At 40.6% G+C, this 23,147-nt stretch overlaps 1 protein-coding gene across 6 annotated transcripts in view; it reads left to right on the forward strand.

Annotated features, from left to right (window-relative positions):
- The window catches only part of LOC128122392 (mucin-17-like), a 58,128-nt gene extending 37,727 nt beyond the window's left edge, over window positions 1-20,401 (forward strand). For 4 of the 6 annotated variants that reach the window (XM_052757932.1, XM_052757928.1, XM_052757929.1 and 1 more), the window contains 7 exons: window positions 9,941-10,059; window positions 12,057-13,777; window positions 14,567-14,671; window positions 18,408-18,454; window positions 19,939-19,972; window positions 20,048-20,187; window positions 20,270-20,401. In XM_052757932.1, coding sequence (XP_052613892.1) covers window positions 9,941-10,059; window positions 12,057-13,777; window positions 14,567-14,671; window positions 18,408-18,454; window positions 19,939-19,972; window positions 20,048-20,187; window positions 20,270-20,363 — 2,260 coding nt within the window. In that variant the 3' untranslated portion in view covers window positions 20,364-20,401. Of the gene's footprint in view, window positions 1-9,940; window positions 10,060-10,584; window positions 10,610-12,056; window positions 13,778-14,566; window positions 14,672-18,407; window positions 18,455-19,938; window positions 19,973-20,047; window positions 20,188-20,269 lie in introns of those variants that run through there. The other 2 variants (XM_052757931.1, XM_052757933.1) reach the window with 2 other exon arrangements.
- The last annotated feature ends 2,746 nt before the right edge of the window (window positions 20,402-23,147 follow it).

The following is a 23,147-nucleotide window of genomic DNA, read 5'->3' on the forward strand; positions in this document are numbered from 1 at the left end:
GGTAATACCCAAGATGAACACAAAGAGGAACTACAGTCAGGGAAGGAAGCAAGAGCAGGAAAGGAATCAGCAACAATAGAATCCCACTGCATCCCGAAGGACTCATGACATTAGCACTCTCCACCTCTAAAGATATGGACAGTGAGTCAGTGTAGGAATATGGTGACCCAACCGGAAACACTAGTGGCTGTTTATATTAAAGTGACATTTTGGACTTTAAATACCCTGTCTTTTTTGTTAGAGCTGCACTTTGAACCCACCAACTATTTTACCAGTCCTCTCAGGACAAAAACATGTGTGCTGCAGTCAGAGACAAGACAATGGCTGACCCCTTTTCCTTTGGATACTCTGAAATCATGTACTATCACAGGTATATAACTGACTCGGAAAAAAAGGAACAAAATGTTATAATAAAATCACTAAGAAAAAAGCATAAGGGTAATGAAGGCTTTTAAGTGCCAGCCTAAAAGCCTTCTTTTTGGATTCTGTAAGACAAATTACTAAATAGTCTTATTAATAAAATACCCAGAGCCAGATTTTGGGGTAAAAACTGAGAGGTCAGGGAAGCAGAAAGAAGCCAGCTAGAAATCATCAGCCAAAGAGAGAGAGGCCTACTTCTTGTATAACCACGCCTATATGCCTTTCTGTCTCTGCCCTCTTACTTCCTCTCTCTGCCCAGCTACATCACTTCCTGTCTGTCTGTACAGACCTACAGACCTCCATGGTTATTGCTGGGATTAAAGGCGTATGCCATCACACCTGGCTCTGTTCCCAGTGTGGCTTTGAATTCATAGAGATCCGGATGGATCTCTGCTTCCTGAATGTTAGGATTAAAGGCATGTGCTACCATTGCCTGACTTCTGTGTTTAATATAGTGGTTGGCTTTTTCCTGTAATCTCCAGATAAGCTTTATTGGGGTGCACAAATAAAATATCACCACAGGGTTCAATAAGCAAGGAAAAACTAATCAGAGGGTGAAGTAATGAATCTGCTCACACCATGTTCTATCTATCCATGTTTCTTTATTGTTCCATCTTGTTTTCTCTGATGTCCTCCTTTTTACCAAAGTTCCCAGGTTATATACCCATACAATCAGCAATTCTCTGGCCAAAGCAAGGTCACAAGGCTTGAATTCTTTCAGGGTCATAAAAGAGGATAAGCACTGCACCAGGCAGTTACTGTCAGGCCTTCTTTATGACTCAAGGTGGGAGTGACTTGTAAAAGCCTCAGTGAACTCTTAAAGGGCCTGAGAATCTTTCTAACCCCCTCCTACCACTTCCTGTGTCTCTCTATATGACCTGTATCCTCCAAAAATTCTATGGTTAATTCTGTTCAGCTAGTAACTACTCTCCCCTCTGATCAGTGTAAACTTTATTGGCAGTCTCAGGAGTGTCAGAGTGTAATAATATCCCACAACATTTTCCCTTTTTGTCTAAATAAAAAGGAAAGGTATTAACTCTTAACACACTAAAACTATATACAATAAGAATCATTATCAACTAAGAATTACATTCACAGTGTCCAGTCCATTTGCATCTGGCAAATTCAGAGAAAACACTTCATTATCTATCCTATCTTGGTGAGTCTGAAGTTTCATACTTAATTCACTTTCTTTCCTAACTTGTATTAGCAACCCAAAACCATCGTTTTAGACCTCAAAACATTTTTTTAGATAAACAAGCTTAAGCTTTTATATCTCTCAATCTTGTATACTTTACACCTCCTTTGTGAGTTTCTTTCTGAATTTGGTAACAAGGAAAACTGTAACTATAACTGTCTAATCCTCGGCCCCATCAAAGACCCCAGAAAGATATATTACCTGAGAAAGCAGGAAGTACAGAGCAAACAGCTTCCAAAACTATAGAAACACCAGAGACATCTTGCTGCCTAGCCAGTCATCCAAGGTTCCTCTGCAACATTGGGATATCCATCTTCAGCCTACAGGCCTAGAATATCTTACAGACTTTTCTGTGAAGCAAGAATTTTGAAGGACTTTCATACTTTGTCTTAGCAAAGTTCGGCAGTCTCTATTTTTTTGTCTTGTCCAATTTGGACAGTATACTCTGACTAGTCAAGGCAAGGGCAGTTTCTTGCCCAGTAACTAACTTTGCCACAATGAAAGCAAACTCCATATGGAGGTTCTTTGAGGCCCATCCTTTTTTGAAGTAAATTGGTGCTTCCATAAGCAGATGTGTCTCTCTGTCATGAAAAGCCTTGTTATTAAAACATCTTAATGGCAGGGTAGTGGTGGCACACACCTTTAATCCCAGCACTTTGGGAGGCAGAGGCAGGCAGATCTCTTTTTCCAGGCCAGCCTGGTCTACAGAAGTAGTTCCAGGACAGCTAGGGTTGTTACACAGAGAAACCCTGTCTCGAAAAACCAAAACCAAAACCAAGCCAAACATCAACAACAAAAAACCTTAAGTGCCATATTTTGTAGGTTCCTGAAGTGTTTGAAGACCATCTGTCTATCTAAAATATATCTGTTTGACCTTGAAAATATACCTAACAGGGCCATAGATTTGATCGTTAGTTGACTAGCTACTAACCTGTATTTCTTAATTATCCTAAATAGTTTGTAACAACGACTTTCAAGGACTAGAATTTTACATTATGTTGTTGAATGGGCTGCATAGGTACAATACCTTAAACAAGAGTAGAAACATATATACAGTATAACAAAAATAACCTTAAATTTGCATCAATATACAAAAATTCATACAGATATAAAATATTTAAGATTAGTATTTGCCTTTTTAGTTTAAAAGATTCAATAATGTACCCTTTTATCCTACCATCTTATATTCCCATTTTGTCATTCCTATACTCCCATTTTTCTTTTCAGAACGAGATCTCAGAATCTAATCTCCTTTGCTTAGTTTCCTCCCTGACTATGACCAATAACAACTTGCAACCAACGCCCCCCCAAATGATGACAAATATCTATAATCCACTGAACGACCAAAAACCACTCACACCATCATTTGGGAATGTGGGCATCATGTTCTTAAAATTACTTCCTGCTGTCTGGTGGTAACTGCATCTTTAAGCTACCCCAAGAAAATTGAGATAGTGGTCAAGTCCTAGGAGAGCTAGCTGTTGTCCAGTCTCTGTGTGATGGGAAAGTGCAGGGCTTATCTGCAGTCCTGATTGGAGTAGTCTACAAGGCTCTACCATCTTAGCTAACTGATGTTAAGTTGTCCTGAGCAGTTTGTAGTCCAAAGCTGATCTTTGGGTGGTGTTTGTCAGCTTAGTGGCATTACTACAATCCAGGTGGATTCGTTGTTGTGGGACCCCATCATCTTCTTAGAGACCTCAACTGTTACTGCCAGGAATGGTCATAGATCACTGCAGAAAACTTAAACTTTTTTAAATGTCATATGCAGCAGATCTCTGAGAGGTTAAAGGACCATAATTTGTTAAGTACATGCAGAGTGCACAAACTTAATTCCTAGTTACCTGCTTCAGACTCAAGCCCGAAATCACCTACAGGAAGCTAGATGAAGCCTGTTTCTGGAATTAATGCTCTATGTGACTTGTTTGTTTGTTTGTTTTTTGAGACTGGGATTCTCCGTGTAGTTTTGGTGCCTGTCCTGGATCTTGCTCTGTAGACCAGGCTGGCATCGAAATCACAGAGATCCGCCTGGCTGTGCCTCCTGAGTGCTGAGATTAAAGGCATGTGCCACCGCTACCCGGCTCTATTTGACTTTTAATATCTGTCAGAAAGTTTTATATATATATATATATATATATATATATATATATATATATATATATATATATATATATATTTATATCTTAAGAAAAGCGTTAAAGAGTCTAAAACCAAAGGATTATAAGATTGGTGACAATAGAATAGTCCCTTAATTTTAGTTTTTTTCTGTCCCACACCAGGTGGCTCTTTTGACATGAGACAGAGATTTTGGATTTTTCTTTAACACGCTCGCTTGGATTTAGAGAAGGAGAGAGTCATGCTCCAACTCCAAAGCTAGCTTTAATTTTTAAATGAATTGGGACTACAAAAAGACCATTTGCATTATATGTCTGTAAAGAACAGCAGAAACAAGCATTTAGGAAGATTTATGAAATTTTATTCTGTTGGAAATGTGACATACCAGTAGGCCAGTTTACTCCTTTTCTTGGGACATTTTCTCTGGATGATTCATCTTCTTCTTCAGATGTCTCATTTGTCCAGTAGTCTTCAGATTCCTTGGATACTTTTATTCTCCTGGAAAGACAAAAACAGAAGCCTGCCCCAACTCTGACTTTGAGGAGTTTCTCTTTTTGGCAGATTATATCTGATCAAATGAAAGGCATTTGATAGCCTTTTTTTTTTTTTGTTTTTTGTTTTTTGTTTTTTTTTTTGAGACAGCGTTTCTCTGTAGCTTTTCACCTTTCCTGGAACTCGCTTTGTAGACCAGGCTGGTCTCGAACTCACAGCTATTCACCTGCCTCTGCCTCCCGAGTGCTGGGATTAAAGGCATGTGCCACCACCGCCTGGCTTGATAGCCTTTTAAGTTAGTTTAGATTGAATGGCCACGATGTTTGATGAACTATCGCCTCTCCTAATCAAGAAGTCTCTCTTGTTTGAATCTACTCTTTACCAATCTTGATGGTATCTATAGCTTTTTTTTCTACTGTGAAAAATAAAAGCAAAACCCCTTCCCCAACATAACACATGTTCTGGTTTCCATTCTGAGATCAACACATCCTAAGAGTATACAGGCTGCTTTAGTTCAGCAGTTTTTTCTACTATTTATTGTCTCTCCACAGCTGTTGTTCCTTTCTCATTAGCATTTAAAAAATTTAAAGTTAATAAAGCATTGTGCAATCTATCTCTGAGGGTCTTCATTATCCCCTTCTGTTTATTGAGCATTTCTTTTGAAGTATAATTAGATATTTCTATAACTGCTTGTCCTCTAGGATTGTGTAGTATACTTGTAATATCCTTTATGTTGCAATATGCAAAAATCGGTTTCATTTTACTAGAGACATATGCTGGAACATTGTCAGTCTTAATTTGTTCAGGTATTCCCATAATGATCATAACTTCTAATAAATGTGTAATTACAGAATCAGCCTTTTCAGAACTCAAAGCCATTGCCCATTGAAATCTTGAATATTTATCTATGGTATGGTTCACATACTTTAATTTTTCAAACTCCACAAAAATGAAACATATCCATTTGTCAAATTTTATTTCTTTGGTTACTTTTTGGGTTACTTCCTGCAGGTAGTAGAGTTTGGTTATACAAAGAACAAGTAGGACATTTCCTTATAATTACCTTGGCTTGTTGCCAAGTGATAGAAAAATCTTTTTTCAAACCATTGCTATTATCATGGTGTTTCTTCTGAAATCCTGAGGTTTCTAGCACAATTCCTACCAATAGCTGATCAATTTCATCATTACCTTTAACCATATGCGATTTGATATCTGTTATATACAATGGATGATTTCTATTTTTGATTATTTCTTGTAATTGAATAAATAACGAAGTTAATTCTGAATCATCTGAATAAGTTTAGCAGTTTCAATATGTAAAACAACTCTTTATGCAAATTGAGTCAGGAGCTATATTAAGAGGTTCTGGGAAATCTAATAATACCATGAGAATAGCATATAATGCTGACTTTGAATCAAATCATAAAGACTTTTAGCCACTTCACTTAAATTTCCTGACTTATAATCTGCTTTTCCTGACTTATTTGCATCAGTATAGAATGTAGGGGCTCCAGAAATTGGTGTTCCTCGTACAATGTGAGGAAGGATCCAATTAGTCCTTTTTATAAACTGAAGTCTCTTGCTTTTGGGATATTTGTTACTGTTCTCTCCCAAGAAATTACTGACAGCTCTTTGCTAATGTTCATTTTCTGCCCATAATGAGGAAATTTCAGCATTAGTAAAAAGGTACCACAATTTCTGTTGTGTCTATTCCTGTTAATTAGCGAAGTCTCAATTTTCCTTTCAGAATCAATTCAGAAACCTTTTCTACATAGGTCTTTTTTTTTTAACTCTCTTTGTGTGGTAAAAAATATCCATTCTATGATACTATCATCTCTCTGCATAAGAATTCCTGTAGGAGAATGAGTAGACAGTAGTGTGACTAGGATACAATCAAGCTCTGGATTCAAGCGATCCACATGTGCATCCTGTGATTTCTCTTCTACCAAAGCCAATTCTCTCTCAGCCTCAGCTGATAATTTTTTAAACTATTTAAGTCCTTATCACCTTGTAAGGTTTGAAATAACTTAGTTTTTATGAGTAGTTAATTTGATTGTGGGTCATAGCCAGTTATTATCTCCCAGCAATTTTTGAAAATCATTAAGAGTTTGTAATTGATCTATTTTGATTTGTACTTTTTGTGGTTGAATTTTTTGTAAAGATATCTTATATCCTACTCAATTAATAGAATCTCCTCTTTGTATTTTTTAGGAGTAATTTATAATTCCAAACAAGGCAAAATTTTCTTTACTTTTTAAACATTTTCTCTAAGGTGTCTTCATCTGAATCAGCTAGGAAGATGTCATCCATAGACTGAGGAAACTGTTTATGAATTATTTCCAATGACTGTTATACAAAATATTGGCACAAAGTGGAAATGTTTAACATCCCTTGTAGAAGAACTTTCTACTGATACCTTTTAACAGGCTAGGAATTATAAATAGGTACTGTGAAGGCAAAATTTTCTCTATCCTGTTTCTGTAAAGGTACAGTAAAAGCAGTCTTTAAATCAATTACTATAATAGACCATCCTTTAGGTAATAAAGAAGGCAAGGAAATTCTCTATAAAGAGCCCATTGGCTGATTCATCTTACTAGTGGCTCTTAGATCTGTTTCCATTTTCCATTAGCCAGAAATTTCTTTCTTTTTCATGACAAATATAGGAGAATCCAAGGGCTGGTTGATTCTTAAATATGTTGAGCATTTAGCTGCTCCTATACCAACTGTTCTTATACGCATAATTTTTCTGATGTTAAAGGTCATTGTTCCACCCAGACAGGATTTTCAGTTAACCATTTTAAAGGTAGGGCTGTCAGTACCTGTGAAAGATCACCAGTTTTGTGTGTTGTTTATGTACAACCTGAACAGTCCGTGACTATTCTCTTTTTTTTTTTTTTTTTTTTTTTGGTTTTTCGAGACAGGGTTTCTCTGTGTAGCTTTGTGCCTCTCCTGGAACTCACTCTGTAGCCCAGGCTGGCCTCGAACTCACAGAGATCCGCCTGGCTCTGCCTCCCGAGTGCTGGGATTAAAGGTGTGCGCCACCACCGCCCGGCCCGTGACTGTTCTTGATAATACCTTTTAATATTTTTCTCAGAAGCATTCTTTATTTTATGGTTTCTTTCTGAGATTGGAGGAATGTTAGTCTGGGTTTTCCATTGCTGTAACAAATCACATCCCCATAAATTTATTGCTATGTTAGCCATTAGGAAATTAAATATGGCTTTAATTTCCCTACCTGTTCTTCTGGCCCTCTACGTTCGACCCTCCTTGTACTTTGTTTTACCTGATGTAAAGTTCCAATTCCTAGAAGCTGAATATTTACCTCCTGAAGAGGCCAATCTGGATGCCAAAATGTTAGAGAAATTATTGTTACATCCACGCTGTGTCTAGTAAACATTTAATTACAATGTCATTTACTTGTATTTTTAGCTTTGGTCTTTGATCATTTAAAGAAGTTTGTAAAAATACTTGTTTTATGGTCTCTCCTGAAAATTTTGTTTTATCTACTGAAGCTGTTCTGCATCCAGAGCAGTATGATTTTTAACAACAAGCATTAAGTCTTTTAATTGCTCTGTGGATGAGTTTCACCAATGCTGATAAGGAATGATTGAGCTCAATTTGATATTAGGGCCTGTAAGAGGCCCCCTAAGGCATTTCATGATGGCAAAGGGTTACCTTGCCTGTCCCTTGTTGATCTGCATTCATTAGTCCAGTGTTGGCCTTTGCCACACCTTCTGCCTGGGCTTCTGTTTGGACTACCTCTAGAAAAAACATTGTTTCTAGGAATGCCTTGTCTACAACCCCTTTTCAGATGACCTTGTTTGCCATAATTAAAATATCTGACCTTTTGAATTTTATTAAAATTTTTAGAAATTACTTCTCCTATGCAATTATTATCCTAAGTGTGAGATCTAATATCAACTGTATTTTAGATCCATTCATCTATGGGTTCTGCTGATCTTGCCTTTAAAACCTTAATCACCCTTTTGCATTCTAAATTAGCATTTTTAAAAGCCAAAGATTTAATTAATATTTATTAGCTTCTTGGTCTGATATCATTTTATTTACAGCTGAAGTCAATTTTTGTGAAAAAAAAATCAGTGAAGGGTTTTTTGGGGGCCTTGTATAATTTTAGTAAATGAATCAGTCACCTTTCCTGATTCTTCAACCCTATCCCAAGCATTCAAAGTTTCTGTACAGCATAGGGCCAAGGTGTGATCATCAAATCTAAACTGTCTTTGCAAATCAGCATACTCACCTTCATTGAGAAGCTAGTTTTGGGAAATTTCCATGCCCCTAGCCCTAATTCATTGTTCTATGACCCTAGCTTCCTCTCTACGCCATGTTTTCCATTGTAACTGAGGACCAGCTTCTTTTGCTGTAGCTAATTTTTTCAGTCTTATGGGATAATTCTATTCTGAGTGGTCTATGATTTTAACATTTGCTTCATAAAGGGTGAATGCATACTATATGAAATGACTTACTCCTTAAATCTCTTCAAATCTAACATTTGTCTGTTTCCTTGTGAGTAATTCAGGTCAGATATCTGTACTGCCTTCTTGATGGGACTTAAAGTGACCTGTCATGTTGAGTTTGATCACATGTAAAGGGGAATGTTGAAGATCTTCAAATTATTGTTTTTATATGTTGTAATTTGAGAATAACTAGAGACTGGCTGTGGCACTTAGGAGGCAGGAGTTCATGGATCTGTATGAGTTTGAGGCCAGCAGGGTCTATATATCAAGTTTCAGGACAGCCAGTGCTACGTAGAAAGACCTTGTCTCAAAAAACAAACACAGAAGGAGAAGGGAGAAGAGGTAGGAAGGAAGGAGGAAGAATGAACCTATGGAATTGTTGAGACCTTAAAGGTCCTACTCTCAAACATCTTTCACCTGACTGTTTTTGAGAACCTTTTTGGAACTAATTATTACTTGGTAGTTGCAAAATTTTCTTCCACATCAGTTAGCTAGTGTTTTCTCCAAGACCTACCCTGCTTTTCTTTTTGAGTATCATTAGGAATTCAGATTCTCTTTACATTGTATTATTTATTATCCCTCCTTTGTTCTCACTTTCTCTTTGTGTCTCCCAAAGTGTGTGTGTGTGTGTGTGTGTGTGTGTGTGTGTGTGTGTGTGTGTGTGTGTGTGTGTGTGTGTGTGTGATCAAATCCAGGTCCTTTTACTGCTGCACAAACACCATACCAAAGAGCTGCACCACAGCCCTTATTCATTGGAACACAAAAATAATCCAGATTTGGTCAGAGTGATCCATGCTGCCAGTTAACCGTGAAGTATGGGTTAAAGTAGGCTATTTTAGGCCTTGCATAATCTCTAATATTCTAATAACAGGAATAGGGAAAAGTATCCCTAGGTTGGAGGCTTGCCCAGGCCCTTCTTCCTGTTCATGACCAACCGAGTGAGACTTGAGCTGGGAGGAGAGGCTTCTTCCATCCATGTCACCTAGTTCTGTTCCCGTCACCTTTGTTTTAGACACTGACACTGACACCCTGACACTCGCCCTTCTTTGAGCACCTCTGTCCTCCTCCATGATGATTTTCAGTTTCAGAGAGCAGCAATTTGCCTTTGAGTCCCCACCCAACTGCCCACGCCACGTGCCTCAAGAATTCCTTCCTCTCCAACGCTGTGGTGGCCTTGGCCTGCCTCTTCTGCACCTCAGTAAGGCTTTTTCAGTAAACCAGTGTTCTGTCTTTCTGTTTATAGGGTCTTACCTAAACACATGGTCTGCTGCCTCTGCAAATATAAAACTGATATTGAGATTGTCTGCAAGACAGTCAAACTGCATTGTCATAGTGGATGTCTGATAAACACCACACATTGTCGTGAGTCTCTTCCTGATAAATGTTTCTAATTTTATGCCTTAATTTTTAACTAGTTATGAAAAGTATTAACTGAAAATAATTGCTTATTTTTATTCATTCATCTATAACTTCTTTGCTGAAAGTTGGGCTCTCAGCTATTATTGCATGATTGAAAAATAGAACTGTTCCATTTGCAGAAAGAGCAAGAGAAAGGAGTGAATGGGGGAGGGATAACATAAAGGACCACAGACTCTGCACGATGCTGTCTGCCTGGTACCTTGCTTCCCATGATCACACAGGCATGTAGTGCACCGCACTCTGTATGCTGGCTTTGTGGACATCAGTCTCAAATGACTCCTGCCTTTTGGACATCTCTAGATGGATTGTGTTTAGTTTCTTTTTGTAATTTTATAAGTGGTACCTTTTCATTTAGAATGTGAGAGCTTCTATTCTATATGACCAGTGAGTGCTGCCTCACTCTGATAATGGAGCAAAGAGCTCTTCCATGTCGACACTGACCAATTCTCTACTTGCTTTTAACCTCAGGCCTTTCTATCACCAGATCATTCAGGTAATTTTAAGTGTTTTTCTAAACTGAATGTGGTGGCATGTGGCAGTAATCCCAGCTACTTAGGAGACTGAAGTAAGATGAACTAAGGTCAAGGCCAGACTAAGCAATTGAATGAGAATCTATCTCATTTTTTTTTATTTTAAAAGGGAACCAGGATTTAGCTCCATGGAATAGCTTGTGCTCAGCCCTAAAATATTTTTCTATATATTAGTTTGTTAGCATTAACTTCACCCCGAAATATGACAGTTTTCTTGTCTGAATAACTTGAATGCATGCCTTTAGCCTTGGTCTGGGGAAGATAAATAGAATTAGCATTTGACTATCTATATAAATAAGATGTTACTTATTTTTAATTAAAAAAAAGTTTTAACCAATTACATTATTCTCTTCTTCCCCAGAAATGGCAAGCATTTCACTTCTTTTACACATCAGAAGTGTCAACTGCTGTCACCTCATGCTTGAGTTATCTTTCCCTAATTCTAGGCTGTCCACAGACCCACATTTTTCCTTTCACCGCTCCCTTGGGCCCTCGCTACCACCCAAAATCCTCTTAATTCTCCTGGGAAAGAAACACAGCTACACAGTGGTCCACTTGACCTTCATACTACCAGAAGCTTTGATTTGTTCCCATAAGGAGCTAGAATAATGAGCAATGAATGAGAATAGGCTTCAGACAAGAATAGCTCTGACCTTGGACATTTTATGACTTTGAGTAATATTTATCTAGAAATTGCTGTTGTTCTGTAAATGGATTGTGCATAAGGATAAACCCAGGACATTAAATATGTCTTCACCTGTACTTCATAACCCCCTCCCCTCAAATATAAGGGAAGAACCAGGAAGATACACAGAAAGGATGCTTTTGTTCCAGGAGCTAGAATACATGGCAACAGAGCAATATGGTAACAGGAAGAAATTGGTGGGTAGGTAGAGAAGAACATTCATCCAGATGTGAATGAAAGGCAGCTGCTTTAGCATTTCTGCCCTCACTCCTGTCAAAGAATGTCAATCATCGTGGTCAGCGGTGGGGTGTGTCAACACAGGGCACATTGAAAAGATGAAGAGAGGAAGCCTAATGGGCCTCTGGACTCTGAGGCAGGATGATGTGAATGTGTAGGAACCTGAGGAGGTTCTCTGCAGGTCAGTCAGACTTGCAGAGAGGCTGGCTTTGTCTTAAGGCCCAGGGTCTCTACTGATCCATTGGCTGTCTTAATAGACTTCCTGTGTGCACAGTGTGTAGTGTTCCCAGTAGGTGGCTGCTTTGCCAGTGACACTCTCTTTCTGCTCCTGTCATTTCACGGGATTAAGATTAGGTTTTTTCCCCACAAACACGAATGGCACACCAGTATTTGCTGGCCCATAATTTATTTGATTACAGTGTATGGCTGTGGACTGAGAAAGGGCTAAAGTATTCTCTGACTAAAGGCAATCTCTTCCTTTTTGATAGTTGAAGAAGCATCTATAGGGAACCCAGAAGGACCATTCATGAAGGTGTTGCAGACCCGGAAGGAGAACACCACCATGGAACTCATTATTGAACCAGAGAAGGGCTATTCAGACAAAGAAAATGCCAATTCCTCCAGCTCCATGGAAGAAGAGATCAACTTTAGTGATGAAAATGACGTCATGAGTGCCCTGAATTACATACTGCCGTACTTTTCTGAGGGGAATCTGGAAGATGTAGTGTCAACAATGTTACCATACATTAAACTGCTGTTTTCTCATGAACAAGATTCAGATAATTCCTTGGGATCTGTGCAGAATGATACAGAAAGTCTTCCTCTTAAAAATGAATCCGAGTCCGGTAACTTCACTTACAAAAATAAATTGAATAAACTTTATTTTCTAGAAAATTTGTTAGATGCAGAAATTAATGAGGTTAAAAAGGAAGGGAAAACTGTTGTACAGAAGGAGAAGTATAATAATTTAGGTAAAAAATTTAAGCGAGAAATATTTGAAAAGAGATGGGAACCTGCCCAGGCAGAGAAAAGCAGTCTTGCAGAGATTGAGAAGGCAGAGAAAAGGCTCCACAGGATGAACAGAGTGCTCAAGGGGACAGGAAGCATACAGAAAAGGCATTTCAAGGACGTGAGTGCCAAGAGCCTGTGGAGCAAGCAGAGTGACCAGGCACCTGTGGAGAACATCGCCAAAGACGGGCAGCTCAGGAGCCCACCCACAACAGAGCTGCAGCAGCTCCATCTGGGGCAGAAGCCCAGGAAGTCAGTGGGAAATTCTTTCCACTCAGAGCCCTTGCTCCCAAAGGAACACAGGGAGGCAGTGTCTTCTTCCCCAAAACAGTCTCTGGTGGACGAGGCTCCCACTACAAAGTCTCTACCTGAGTTCATAGACAGACGAAAAGACTTGTCTTACACCATTTATGTTTTAGAAAGTGCAAATGCCAATGTGAAAAGAACGAAGGGGTCTAATCCTAATTTACAGTCTGAAGAGAGACATCGAAACCTTAGGAAGAAAAAATCTCATTTCCAGTTGATTGCAAAGAAACCAGCATCCTCTGTAATGAGGAGCCTGGTAAATTCCCCTGCTGGAGGGGTCTTTTCATCTTTAGGAGACCTGAGTTATGCAGAAAAGCCTATTTCAGAATTATATGCTGCTTTAGAACCTTCTACAGAAAAACCGCTTGAAGAAAATCAGGCTGCAACAGATAATACTGAAGAAAACATCCTCGAACCAACCGCCATGATGCCTGAAGAAGCTGTATCAGAAAACATACCCTCTGAGAATCCTGTTGTATATTCTAATGTGCCTACATCCTATGTAATTCCAACAGTTAAGCAAATCAGTGACCCACATTTAGAATTCATCTTGGGGTCTCAGAAACATTCCCATTTCAAAGAATATGAGTACCCATTGGTGATGTCACCAGGTGAACACTTTGAATCTCATCTAAACAAGCAGCTGCAGCCCCTCATCCCCAACAATGACGTGAGGAAGCTTATTTCTCATGTTATCAGGACTTTGAAGATGGACTGCACTGACACCGAAGTGCAACTGTCCTGTGCCAAGCTCATCTCCAGAACAGGGCTCCTGATGAAGCTTCTCAGTGAGCAACAAGAATTCAAGTTTTCCAGGACCGAATGGGATACAGAGCAGTGGAAAAATGAGAACTACCTCAATGAGACCTCAGAATCCCACCTGGAACCAAGTCAGGTGAGAACAGTGCCGGAACATGGGGTCCCTGCCTTCTCAGTCATTCAAGCAGAAACACCAGGGGCTCCCAACTCCAGATCTTGTATTGGCCACACAACTCTAGCCCAGCTGAGACAGTGATTCCCACAGTGCTTCTAAATTTATTGACAGAAGCCAGCCTAAAACACAAAATACAATAATTGCATTAGATAGGTAGCATGTTCGATTTGTTATGTTCTTTTAGAATCAGCGAGCTACTGAAGTAGAAAATTTTTATTAGCATTTTTTTCTTACTATCATTTTGTTTTATAGTATTGGGGATTAAATTAAGAACTTTGTATACATAATATGCAAGGACCTGACCACTAAGCTATATGCTGTAGCCCATAGTTTTGCTTTTGTTTATTGTTTGGTTGGGGAGTTTTGTTTTGTCTTATTTTGTTTTGTTTGAAACAGTGTCTCACTATGTAGCCTGGAAATGCTGTGTAGACCAGGCTGGCCTTGAATTTACAGAGATTCACCTTCTTCGGCCTCCAGAGTATTGGAATTAAAAGTGTGTGCCACCTTGCCAAGCCCAGCTCTTAGTTTTATTGAGTCAAAGTCTTAATGTTAATCCAGGGTAGCCTGGAACTCACCTGGTGTTCTAGGTTGTCCTTGAACTCCTATCAGTCCTCCTAGCTTAGCTTCCAAATGCTAGATTATATACATAAGTTACCATGCACAGGTAGCCTTCACCTTCTCTCGTTCTTTTTTCTTTATTAGTTTTTAACAACCACACAAATGTCCATTCACTTATTTTATATATTCCAGCGTGCAAAACAAGTTCCAGGATTCAGCTACAACAACAAAGTCATCTTGGCAGTATCTGTAACTGGAGTCGTGACAGTTTTGATTATCATTTTCTGTCTCATTGAGGTAAGGACAACAGTACATTCATGTGTCTAGAATGTACCCTGTCTGTGTAATAGATTTAGAATCTGCGAACTGAAAACCTGAGTCATTTACCCTCTGTGTACAAGTAATGTCCCTGTGTGTTCACAGGTATTCTGTCTGTGCAGCAGGGCTCCTCAATGTCAGGTCATTATGTAACATTCTGATTTGGTGTCAGAGGGGTGGTGTTGGTGTGAGACACTGTGGGAGCAATGGAGAGTTCTCTGTCGGTGAGGATGGTGGAATTTTGAGTGTGGACGGCAGAGGATGTCCTCTGGCCACTGTAGAGACAGCACCTCCACTCCTACTGTGGTTGTGACCTCCCGGGAAATCTCTGTGAAATCCTCCATTGCTCTTTAGTTGTGTTTACACTTCACCCTGTGCTTGCATATATTCATACTTTCATTATTTCTTCTACCAATTTAGATGATAGGTTCTGTGAGAACAGTAAGCATACCCAGTGTTTTGCCTGTAGTAGATAGCAGTGGTATTCAAAGAAGATAAATGAAGCATTCCATCAATTCCACTATGAGGAATGATACAATCCAGTACTTACTTCAAATAGCATCAGAGAAAGATGTTTGGCACGCCTTTGTAGTCCCAGCTCTTGGAAAAGAGAAGCAGAGTGAGCCAGAGTTCACAATCATTCTCAGCAGTCTAGTGAAGTCAGGCCAGGAATATATGAAATGCTGTCTTTAAAAAAAAGAGGTGAGCCGGGCAGTGGTGGTGCACGCCTTTAATCCCAGCACTCGGGAGGTAAAGGCAGGCAGATCTCTGTGAGTTCGAGGCCAGCCTGGTCTACAGAGTGAGATCCAGGACAGCACCAAAGCTACACAGAGAGACCCTGTCTCGAAAAAGAGAGAGAGAGAGAGAGAGAGAGAGAGAGAGAGAGAGGAGAGAGAGAGATATGAAAGAGTGACAGACGGAGAAGAGCGATGGACAGACCAGTGCTCCAGTCATTTGAACACAGGGACTGGGGTCTGCAGACTTACCCACAGCCTGTGCACGCTGAGCATACGCTGCATTCCCAGACACTAAGGCTTTTGATTGTTATTTTGTCCTTTTTTTTCCCCAGAACTGAGGACTGAACCCAAGGCCTCGTGCTTGCTAGGCAAGTGCTCTACCACTGAGCTAAATCCCCAACCCCAAAGATTTACTTATTTATTATGTATACAGTGTTCTGTCTGCATGTATGACTTCAGGCTAGAAGAGGACACCAGATCTCATTACAGATGGCTGTGAGCCACCATGTGGTTGCTAGGAATTGAACTCAGGTCCTCTGGAAGAGCAGCCAGTGCTCTTAACCTCTGAGCCATCTCTCCAGCCAACACTCAGACTTTTGAAATGTCACCCGTTAATAGGTTAGTCAGTGGTGAAAGATGAAGAAATGATAGCAGAACAACTGTCTGACTGTTTGGTTGTCAAGTAATGAAAGCTTACTACTTTTTACCTTAAAGAAATGATGATGGAGAAAATAGTAGTTCTAAAAATAAACGTGTGGAGGAACAGAGCTCTCTAGTCCCAGCTCCAGAGGCAGAAGCCTTGGGTGGGTCTGCACACTGTCTTTGGCATCCTTAGGAGTGTCAGCACTGTGCCTACCGAGCACAGGACAGAGTTCTCCATTCATTGTCTGATGGAATCACAGACTCCTTCAGGGAAGGAAGAGCTTATCAAGTCTCTCCTAGGATGAAAGAGTGGCCAAACCAAGAGTAAAGCGCCCTGTCCCCTGATCCTGAAGCCTGCACCTAACCCTTCACACACACCACTGGTCAGTTTCACCTCCTTAGAGACCAACAGGAAGTATTGGAGTGTGGGGGTACAATGAAACCACCCAAAGCGTTAATACATTGCATGGAAAAACCACCCAGTGGAGAAGGAGAGTGTCTAGAGGAAGCCACTCATCTACCAGCCTGTGCCTCCCTCCGTGTGAGTTATGCTGTCATTATAGAGGCTTTGCCACCTCAGGGAATCCAGGCACATTCTGGTACTGCTTTCCAGCACTTTCCTAGCACTATTTTGTCATTTGTACATGTCTCTCTCTTGATTTTTCTTGTTTGTTTCTTTGCGACAAGGTCTGATGTAGCCCAGGTTAGCCTGAAACTCACTATGTAACCTGGCTTTCAACCCTTTATCCTCCTGCCTCCACCTCCCTAGTGGTAGGATCACATACACCATCATACCCAGCAGTTATTTCTATTTTTTAGCCCTTCTAAAATTTATCTATTTTTGTTTAGTAGGATTGAGGCAGGGAATCTCTTTCCTCCTAAGTTAATATATAATTTTTCAATCTTCTTTTTGCAGATTTTATTTTTTTTATTTTTTGCAGATTTATTATTTTTATTTTTCATACATGCATGTGTGCATGTGTGTGTATGTGTATTTGGGTGTTTTGCCTGTGTGTATGTCTGTGCACCACATGCACGTAATACCCTCAGAGGCCCAAAAGAGGGTTTTGGGACTCCTGGGACTGGAGTTACAGACAGTAACATTGTAAGCTGCCATGTTGGGTGCTGGACATCAAACCAAAGTGTTCTGGTAGAGTAGCATGTGCTCTTCACTGCTGATCTGTCATCTCTCCCACCTTGGCTTTTTAAATTTAAAAAAAAAAATTATGAGTTGGGAGGCAGAGACAAACAGATCTCTGTGAGTTCAAGGTCAGTCTAATATAAACAGAGCATTCCAGTCCAGCCAGGGCTACACAGTAATACCCTGTCTCAAAACAAACAGTTCATCTGCTGTGCAGTGGGCACACACATGGAGGCTATAGGGAGGTTAGTCAGCTCTTGCCTTTCCACCAAGTGGACCGACCCCAGAGATTGAACTCACATAGTTAGGTGCGGTTGCAGCTGAGCCATCTCTTGGGTGTGGCTCTTGTAGTTTTTGAATCCATAGACAAGGCTGGCCTGTCATTTCTTCTTGATGTCCTACAGAAGGGTTGTGGAGCTCTTATCACATAGGACTTCACATCTCCAAGTTTACTCTCAGATACTCTACATCTGCATTACTGCTGCACTCAGAGTGTCTAGTTTGTGTTGACGTGAGAAGCCATTCTGCGTGCAGGCGTGAATGTTCTTAATTTTTCAGACAATGCCATTGTTTAGACTTTGGGTATATACATTGATGAACTTAAAAATATTTTTTGGCCAGCTGGGCATGGTGGTGCTCACCATTAATCTCAGCACTCGGGAGGCAGAGGCAGGCAGATCTCTGTGAGTTCCAGACCACCCTGCACTACAGGGCAAGTTCCAGGACAGTCAGGACTGTTAAACAGAGAAACTCTGTCCCCCCCCCAAAAAAAAAACCACACCAAAAAAAGCATGCTTTTCACTTTTAACAGAAATTATTATTATTATTATTTTTTTTGGTTTTTCGAGACAGGGTTTCTCTGTGTAGCTTTGCGCCTTTTCTGGAACTCACTTGGTAGCCCAGGCTGGCCTCGAACTCACAGAGATCCGCCTGGCTCTGCCTCCCGAGTGCTGGGATTAAAGGCGTTCGCCACCACCGCCCGGCTCAGAAATTATTTTTATTAGTAATTGTTTGCTGAATTTTATCTAAAATAATCAGTACAACGTATTAAGCGAAACCTGAAGGTTGGTATTGTGAAGAGACAACTGCAGCACAGGCTCCTGTGCTCGCTGAGCAGGTAAGACTTTAGGTGAGTAAAAGGATTTAGAGACATCCGTCATTGTTACAGTCAGAATTGTTTTTTCTTCCCAAACAGGTTTATTCACACAGAACAAAAGAGGGAGATGAAGAAAAGTCCACAGGGTAAATATGAGACAGTCTTTCAAGGAGAACATGAGAGTTAGCAGAGAACTCGGGATGCACCTAATTCCCTCATCTGACAGGGAGAAAATGGCCAGAAAGAATATTATCTTCTCTGTTGTTTTGCCTGGCTCCCAGAGAGGCACCAGGAACTAGCATGGATGCCTCTGGTGTCTCCAGGCCTCCAAGCACAAGGGTAGAAATCCATAGGTTTGGGCTGTACCCCTGTGCTGGTGTTGTCTGCTCCAACCCGAGACTCCAGAATTGGATGCTTTGGGGAAGAAGAAGGGGAGCCACAGTGTTACAGTGCAGGGCTGTGAGTAGAACATGAGACCTTCCTAGGAGAGGAGGAAAACGCATCTTCTCATCCTGTTGGCCACCTTTTGAGCCTGTTCTTAGGAATGACACAAACCTCGTAGAACTAAAGCTGGGAGAAAATATGGACACTAGTTACCTTCCTTCTTGTGAGGAAGTGAAGGAGAATGGAGGAAATTTCTGGTCCTGTGGTCACTCTCTAGGGCATGTCAGGAAGAGGACCATTCTCCCTGGTGGGGCCTAGTTTTTAATTCAGCTGTGCTCAGGCTTTGGTCATGTTTCATTTCAAATCTGTATAGCATATATGTCTGGAAAGTGCACTCTGAGTTTTCTAATTGTCCTTGGATTGAGAAAAGATAGCTAGTGTGTGTGTGTGTGTGTGTGTGTGTGTGTGTGTGTGTGTGTGTGTGTGTTGGTGCTAGTCATATACTTTACTGCCTTTTTTTTTTTTTGAGACAGTATTTCACACTTAGGCTGGCCTGGAACACACTATGTAGCCGAGGCTGGCCTCAAATTCACAGAGATCTGCCTGCCTCTGCCTCTCGAGTGCTAGGATTAAAGGTGTGTGCCACCATGGCCCAACTGGCCTCGAACTCTTGTTTCAGCCTCCCAAGTACAGGAATTATAGGTATGATCCATCATGCTCAGCCAGTCAAGCCCTTTAAACTGTTCTCATGACCCACTCATCAGAGGCAGTCTGCAGGATGAAATTCTGTGAGTCTGCCAGTTGTGCTGTGAACCTGGGCATTGCACTTGGAGGATAAAGCAGCTAGACAAACAGGAGCGGCCCCTCCCTCACCTCAGCAAGTCCGCATGGGAGAGTTGGTCTGAAGGAGGGCAAAATGCTCCTGCCCAGGGTGGCTTCTTCAAAGGGATATGTTTGTTGAAAAGGATAAGTGGAGCTATTGTCATGCTGGTGCCTTGGCTATGCTCCAAGACAAGCCACATCCAAAGATCTCCCCAGAGGCATTGTGGGGCCCTTAGAACAGACTTGGAAAGTTCCTAGAAGCCAGACATGCATGGAATTGTTTTCAAGTCCCAGTGCTGGGGTGATTTTTGTTATTGGGAGAGCCAAAATATCCCCTAGACACACACACACACACACACACACACACACACACACACATGACACAATCACTACTAACTGTCTTCTGCATGTGTTTTCTTCCAAGGAGTAAGAAATCCTACAAGGACAGTAAGAGTCAGGTAAGCCTGAGACTCGGTGCTGTGGCTGGAGAAGGCAGGTTTAGCAGAACTAATGTCTCCCTTTCTGTTTCCTAGGAAAGATTTGCCTGGTTAAGGTGGCCACAGTGGCTTACAAATATATTCAAATGTGACACAGAAAAGAAAAGCGGGACTGAGGATCTGCAGTCCAAGGAGTTCTCTACAGAGGAGGAAATTACCATTCATGATATATCTTGGTAAATGTCTAGCACAAATAAAGAGCTTAGGGCAAGTTGCACATTTCAAAATCTGAAAGCCTTGGCCTTGCTCTTCTTCCAGGGGGACCAAGGAAGAAATCACACCCGTCCCGAAATCGTCAGCCACTGAAGCAGAAGAGAGTGAAGGAGCCGAGGATGCTGAAGTTACAGAATGATCTGCTATCCTTTATTAATAAATTATTTTTTGTAGATTTGTGGTTGTCAAGGGCCTTTGTGAATAAATGAAAATCAATGCATAGCAGTTGATATTATGGGCCAGTAAAGATGGCTCATTGTGGAATCTTCCTTTACACTGTGTGAATATATATCACTGATTGTGCTGCAAGCAGCAGGCAAATGTATGGAATCCAGCTACTATGACAAAAGCTACTACTTGGAAAGGTCAAGGACTTTCTGAAGGTCAAGCCATGGCTTAAGAAGTCTTGGTGATATTTTAGCTTTTGTATATATATTCACCGATTCCCACAATGATTTTCTTGTATGCTATGTGTGGTTCCAAGAACTCCAAACAGTGTATTTATTTAAAATACCTATCAAGCATCCAAGGCCAAACGATCTCGTGAACTAAGGTAACACCCTTATGGACACAACGCCTGTCTCCTAGGTCAGGCAGATAACTTTATTTCTTGTGCAATTTAAGCTGAGACTCTTCTTTCTTATACAGCCTTACTAACATTATAGACTCCTAACGTCTTACCTAACCACTTCTAGGAATGTAGACTGAGCACATAGATCCCCTTTTCTTGATATACTAACCTATCATTAGCTCTCAGTTGACCTCCTTTACCACTCCCTTTTTGGGTTGTAAAAGAAAACCTGATGGTCACTCCCCGAGGAAAACTCTTGTCTGCCTTTAGGACCCTGTAAGAACTCAAGCCTGGTGACTGTACTCAGCCAGAGGATTGCTATTGCTTGGTTTTTATAACTGAATACCTGAGACACTTGAAAAAAACTGAGAGACATAAGGAGACTTAGAATTTTGGGAGAGAGGACTTGACGAGATGGAGAAGAGAAAAGAGAATGGAAGAACTAGATGGGTAAGAACTGGAAAGGAACTAACTAGATGGTGAAGAACTAGATTGAAGGGCTAGAAGAGAGTACTAGAGGAACAGGATAGAAGTTGAAGAGCCAGCTGGGGAATAACAAGATGAGAAAGAAGGAGATGGGAGAGGAGCTAAGATGGAAAGGAATTGGATGGATGAGAACCTAGATGGGGCAGAACTAATGAGAGAATTAAGATAGAACTTAGAGGAGACAGCAGATAAAGGTAGAGACAAATCAGGCAAGAAAGGAGCTAGGCATGAGAGCAGAATAGAAGCTGTGTAGAGAGAGAACTGACAGAATAATAAAGTGTATGGACCAAGGAATTTCGTGTACATAGATTCATTTCATATCATCAAAGATTAAATGATCAGCTGGTTGTAGATTCTTCCCAGACCCTGGGAGGGGACTATCGAGGGGCTGGGCCCCCATAGTCTCTGATTGCTTTAATTAAGAAGCTCACTGGCCTATAGCTAGGCAGGATAAAGTTAGGCAGGAGAACCAGACTAAGAATGCTGAGAAGAAGAAGCAGGAGGGGTCTCCAGAGATGCCATGAGACACAGAGCAGACAGGATGGGAAGTATGTGCATGAGGTAAAAGCCTTGGGGCAGCACATAGATTAATAGAAATGTGTTAAGTTATAAGAGCTTGTTAAAAACAAGTCTAAGCTATCTGCTGAACATAATTAATAATAAATTTCTGCTTATTTGGAAGTGGGAGGCCAGGACAGAAAAGTGTGCCTACAAATGGCGCCCAAATGTGCAGCACCTACATACACATAAGACCTCAGAAAGCTTTAAAAAAAAAAAAGTTATAAATACACAAAAACGCAGCCACATGCAGCTTCCTAGTCTCCTATCTTTCAGGCTAGCCATGGTACAGAGACATGTCTCCTGGCTGCTGCCTGCGGCCTTGAGCCACCAGTGTGAGCCAGTTGCCAGCACACCATGAGCTAAGCAGCATAGTGGGTTAAGTTTTGCTCATGCCGACAGAAAAGATTACAGATAGGCCGTAAAAGACAGATTCAGACAAAACCTCTAAACAGGCTACAGTGTCTTTAAAAATGTACAAAAGCTTGGGAGAGAAAGGAGAAAAGGTATATAGACAGTCATAGAAAAAGTATAGTTTAAAATAATAAAGCCCTTGAAGAAGGAGTAAAGTAATATTTTTAAAAAGCCACGTAAAGATGGAAAACTTACGGGGAATCTGGATCTTGTATGTTATTGTATTGTCTTTGAATTTTTTGATTATTGATGAACAAGTGACAGCTGCTAAGAGATTTGATTTTGAAAGCTGCTAGATTAAACCAACCTATGTATTTTAAAAGTAACTTCAAAAATAGAAGTCAAAAGGTATGTTGCTTTGGAGGAGAAGATATGCTTTTATTTCCACAGGAAATGAGAGGCTGTGAATTCATTCCAGGTTGATATTCAGATTTGATTGGGAAAGACCCCCCCCCCCGAAAATCCTGACTATAGATATAAAGAAATAAACCTAGGAAAACTACAAAACAAATAACATATTTTACGTACTCAAACATAAAACAAAAATTCATCTTTGGCTAACTTGTGTACAACACACGGTTTATACTTGTATTAATACAGAAATGTGTGTTACCTTTAAAAGCTTCTGTACTTTCATAATGAGGAGACCGGACAGCAGTGAAAACAGATGGCCCAGGTAATCCAACATCTCAGAGCATCTCTGTTAGTCTCCTCAGTATTCTACATGCAGAACAGCTTCAAAGCTGCTGACTGAGATGCTCCAGCCTCACAGTCTACTCCAGCTAAGACTTAACAATTATCCTGGTTTTCTCAAGGTTTCCCCAAAGATACCAGCAACCACAGACTACAGGAAGGTAGTCTAAAGAACAATACCCACATTCCCAAAAGATGGAT

Source organism: Peromyscus californicus, unplaced genomic scaffold (genome assembly GCF_007827085.1).
Source record: "Peromyscus californicus insignis strain IS unplaced genomic scaffold, ASM782708v3 Scaffold_3__1_contigs__length_106647218, whole genome shotgun sequence".
Lineage (NCBI taxonomy): Eukaryota > Metazoa > Chordata > Mammalia > Rodentia > Cricetidae > Peromyscus > Peromyscus californicus.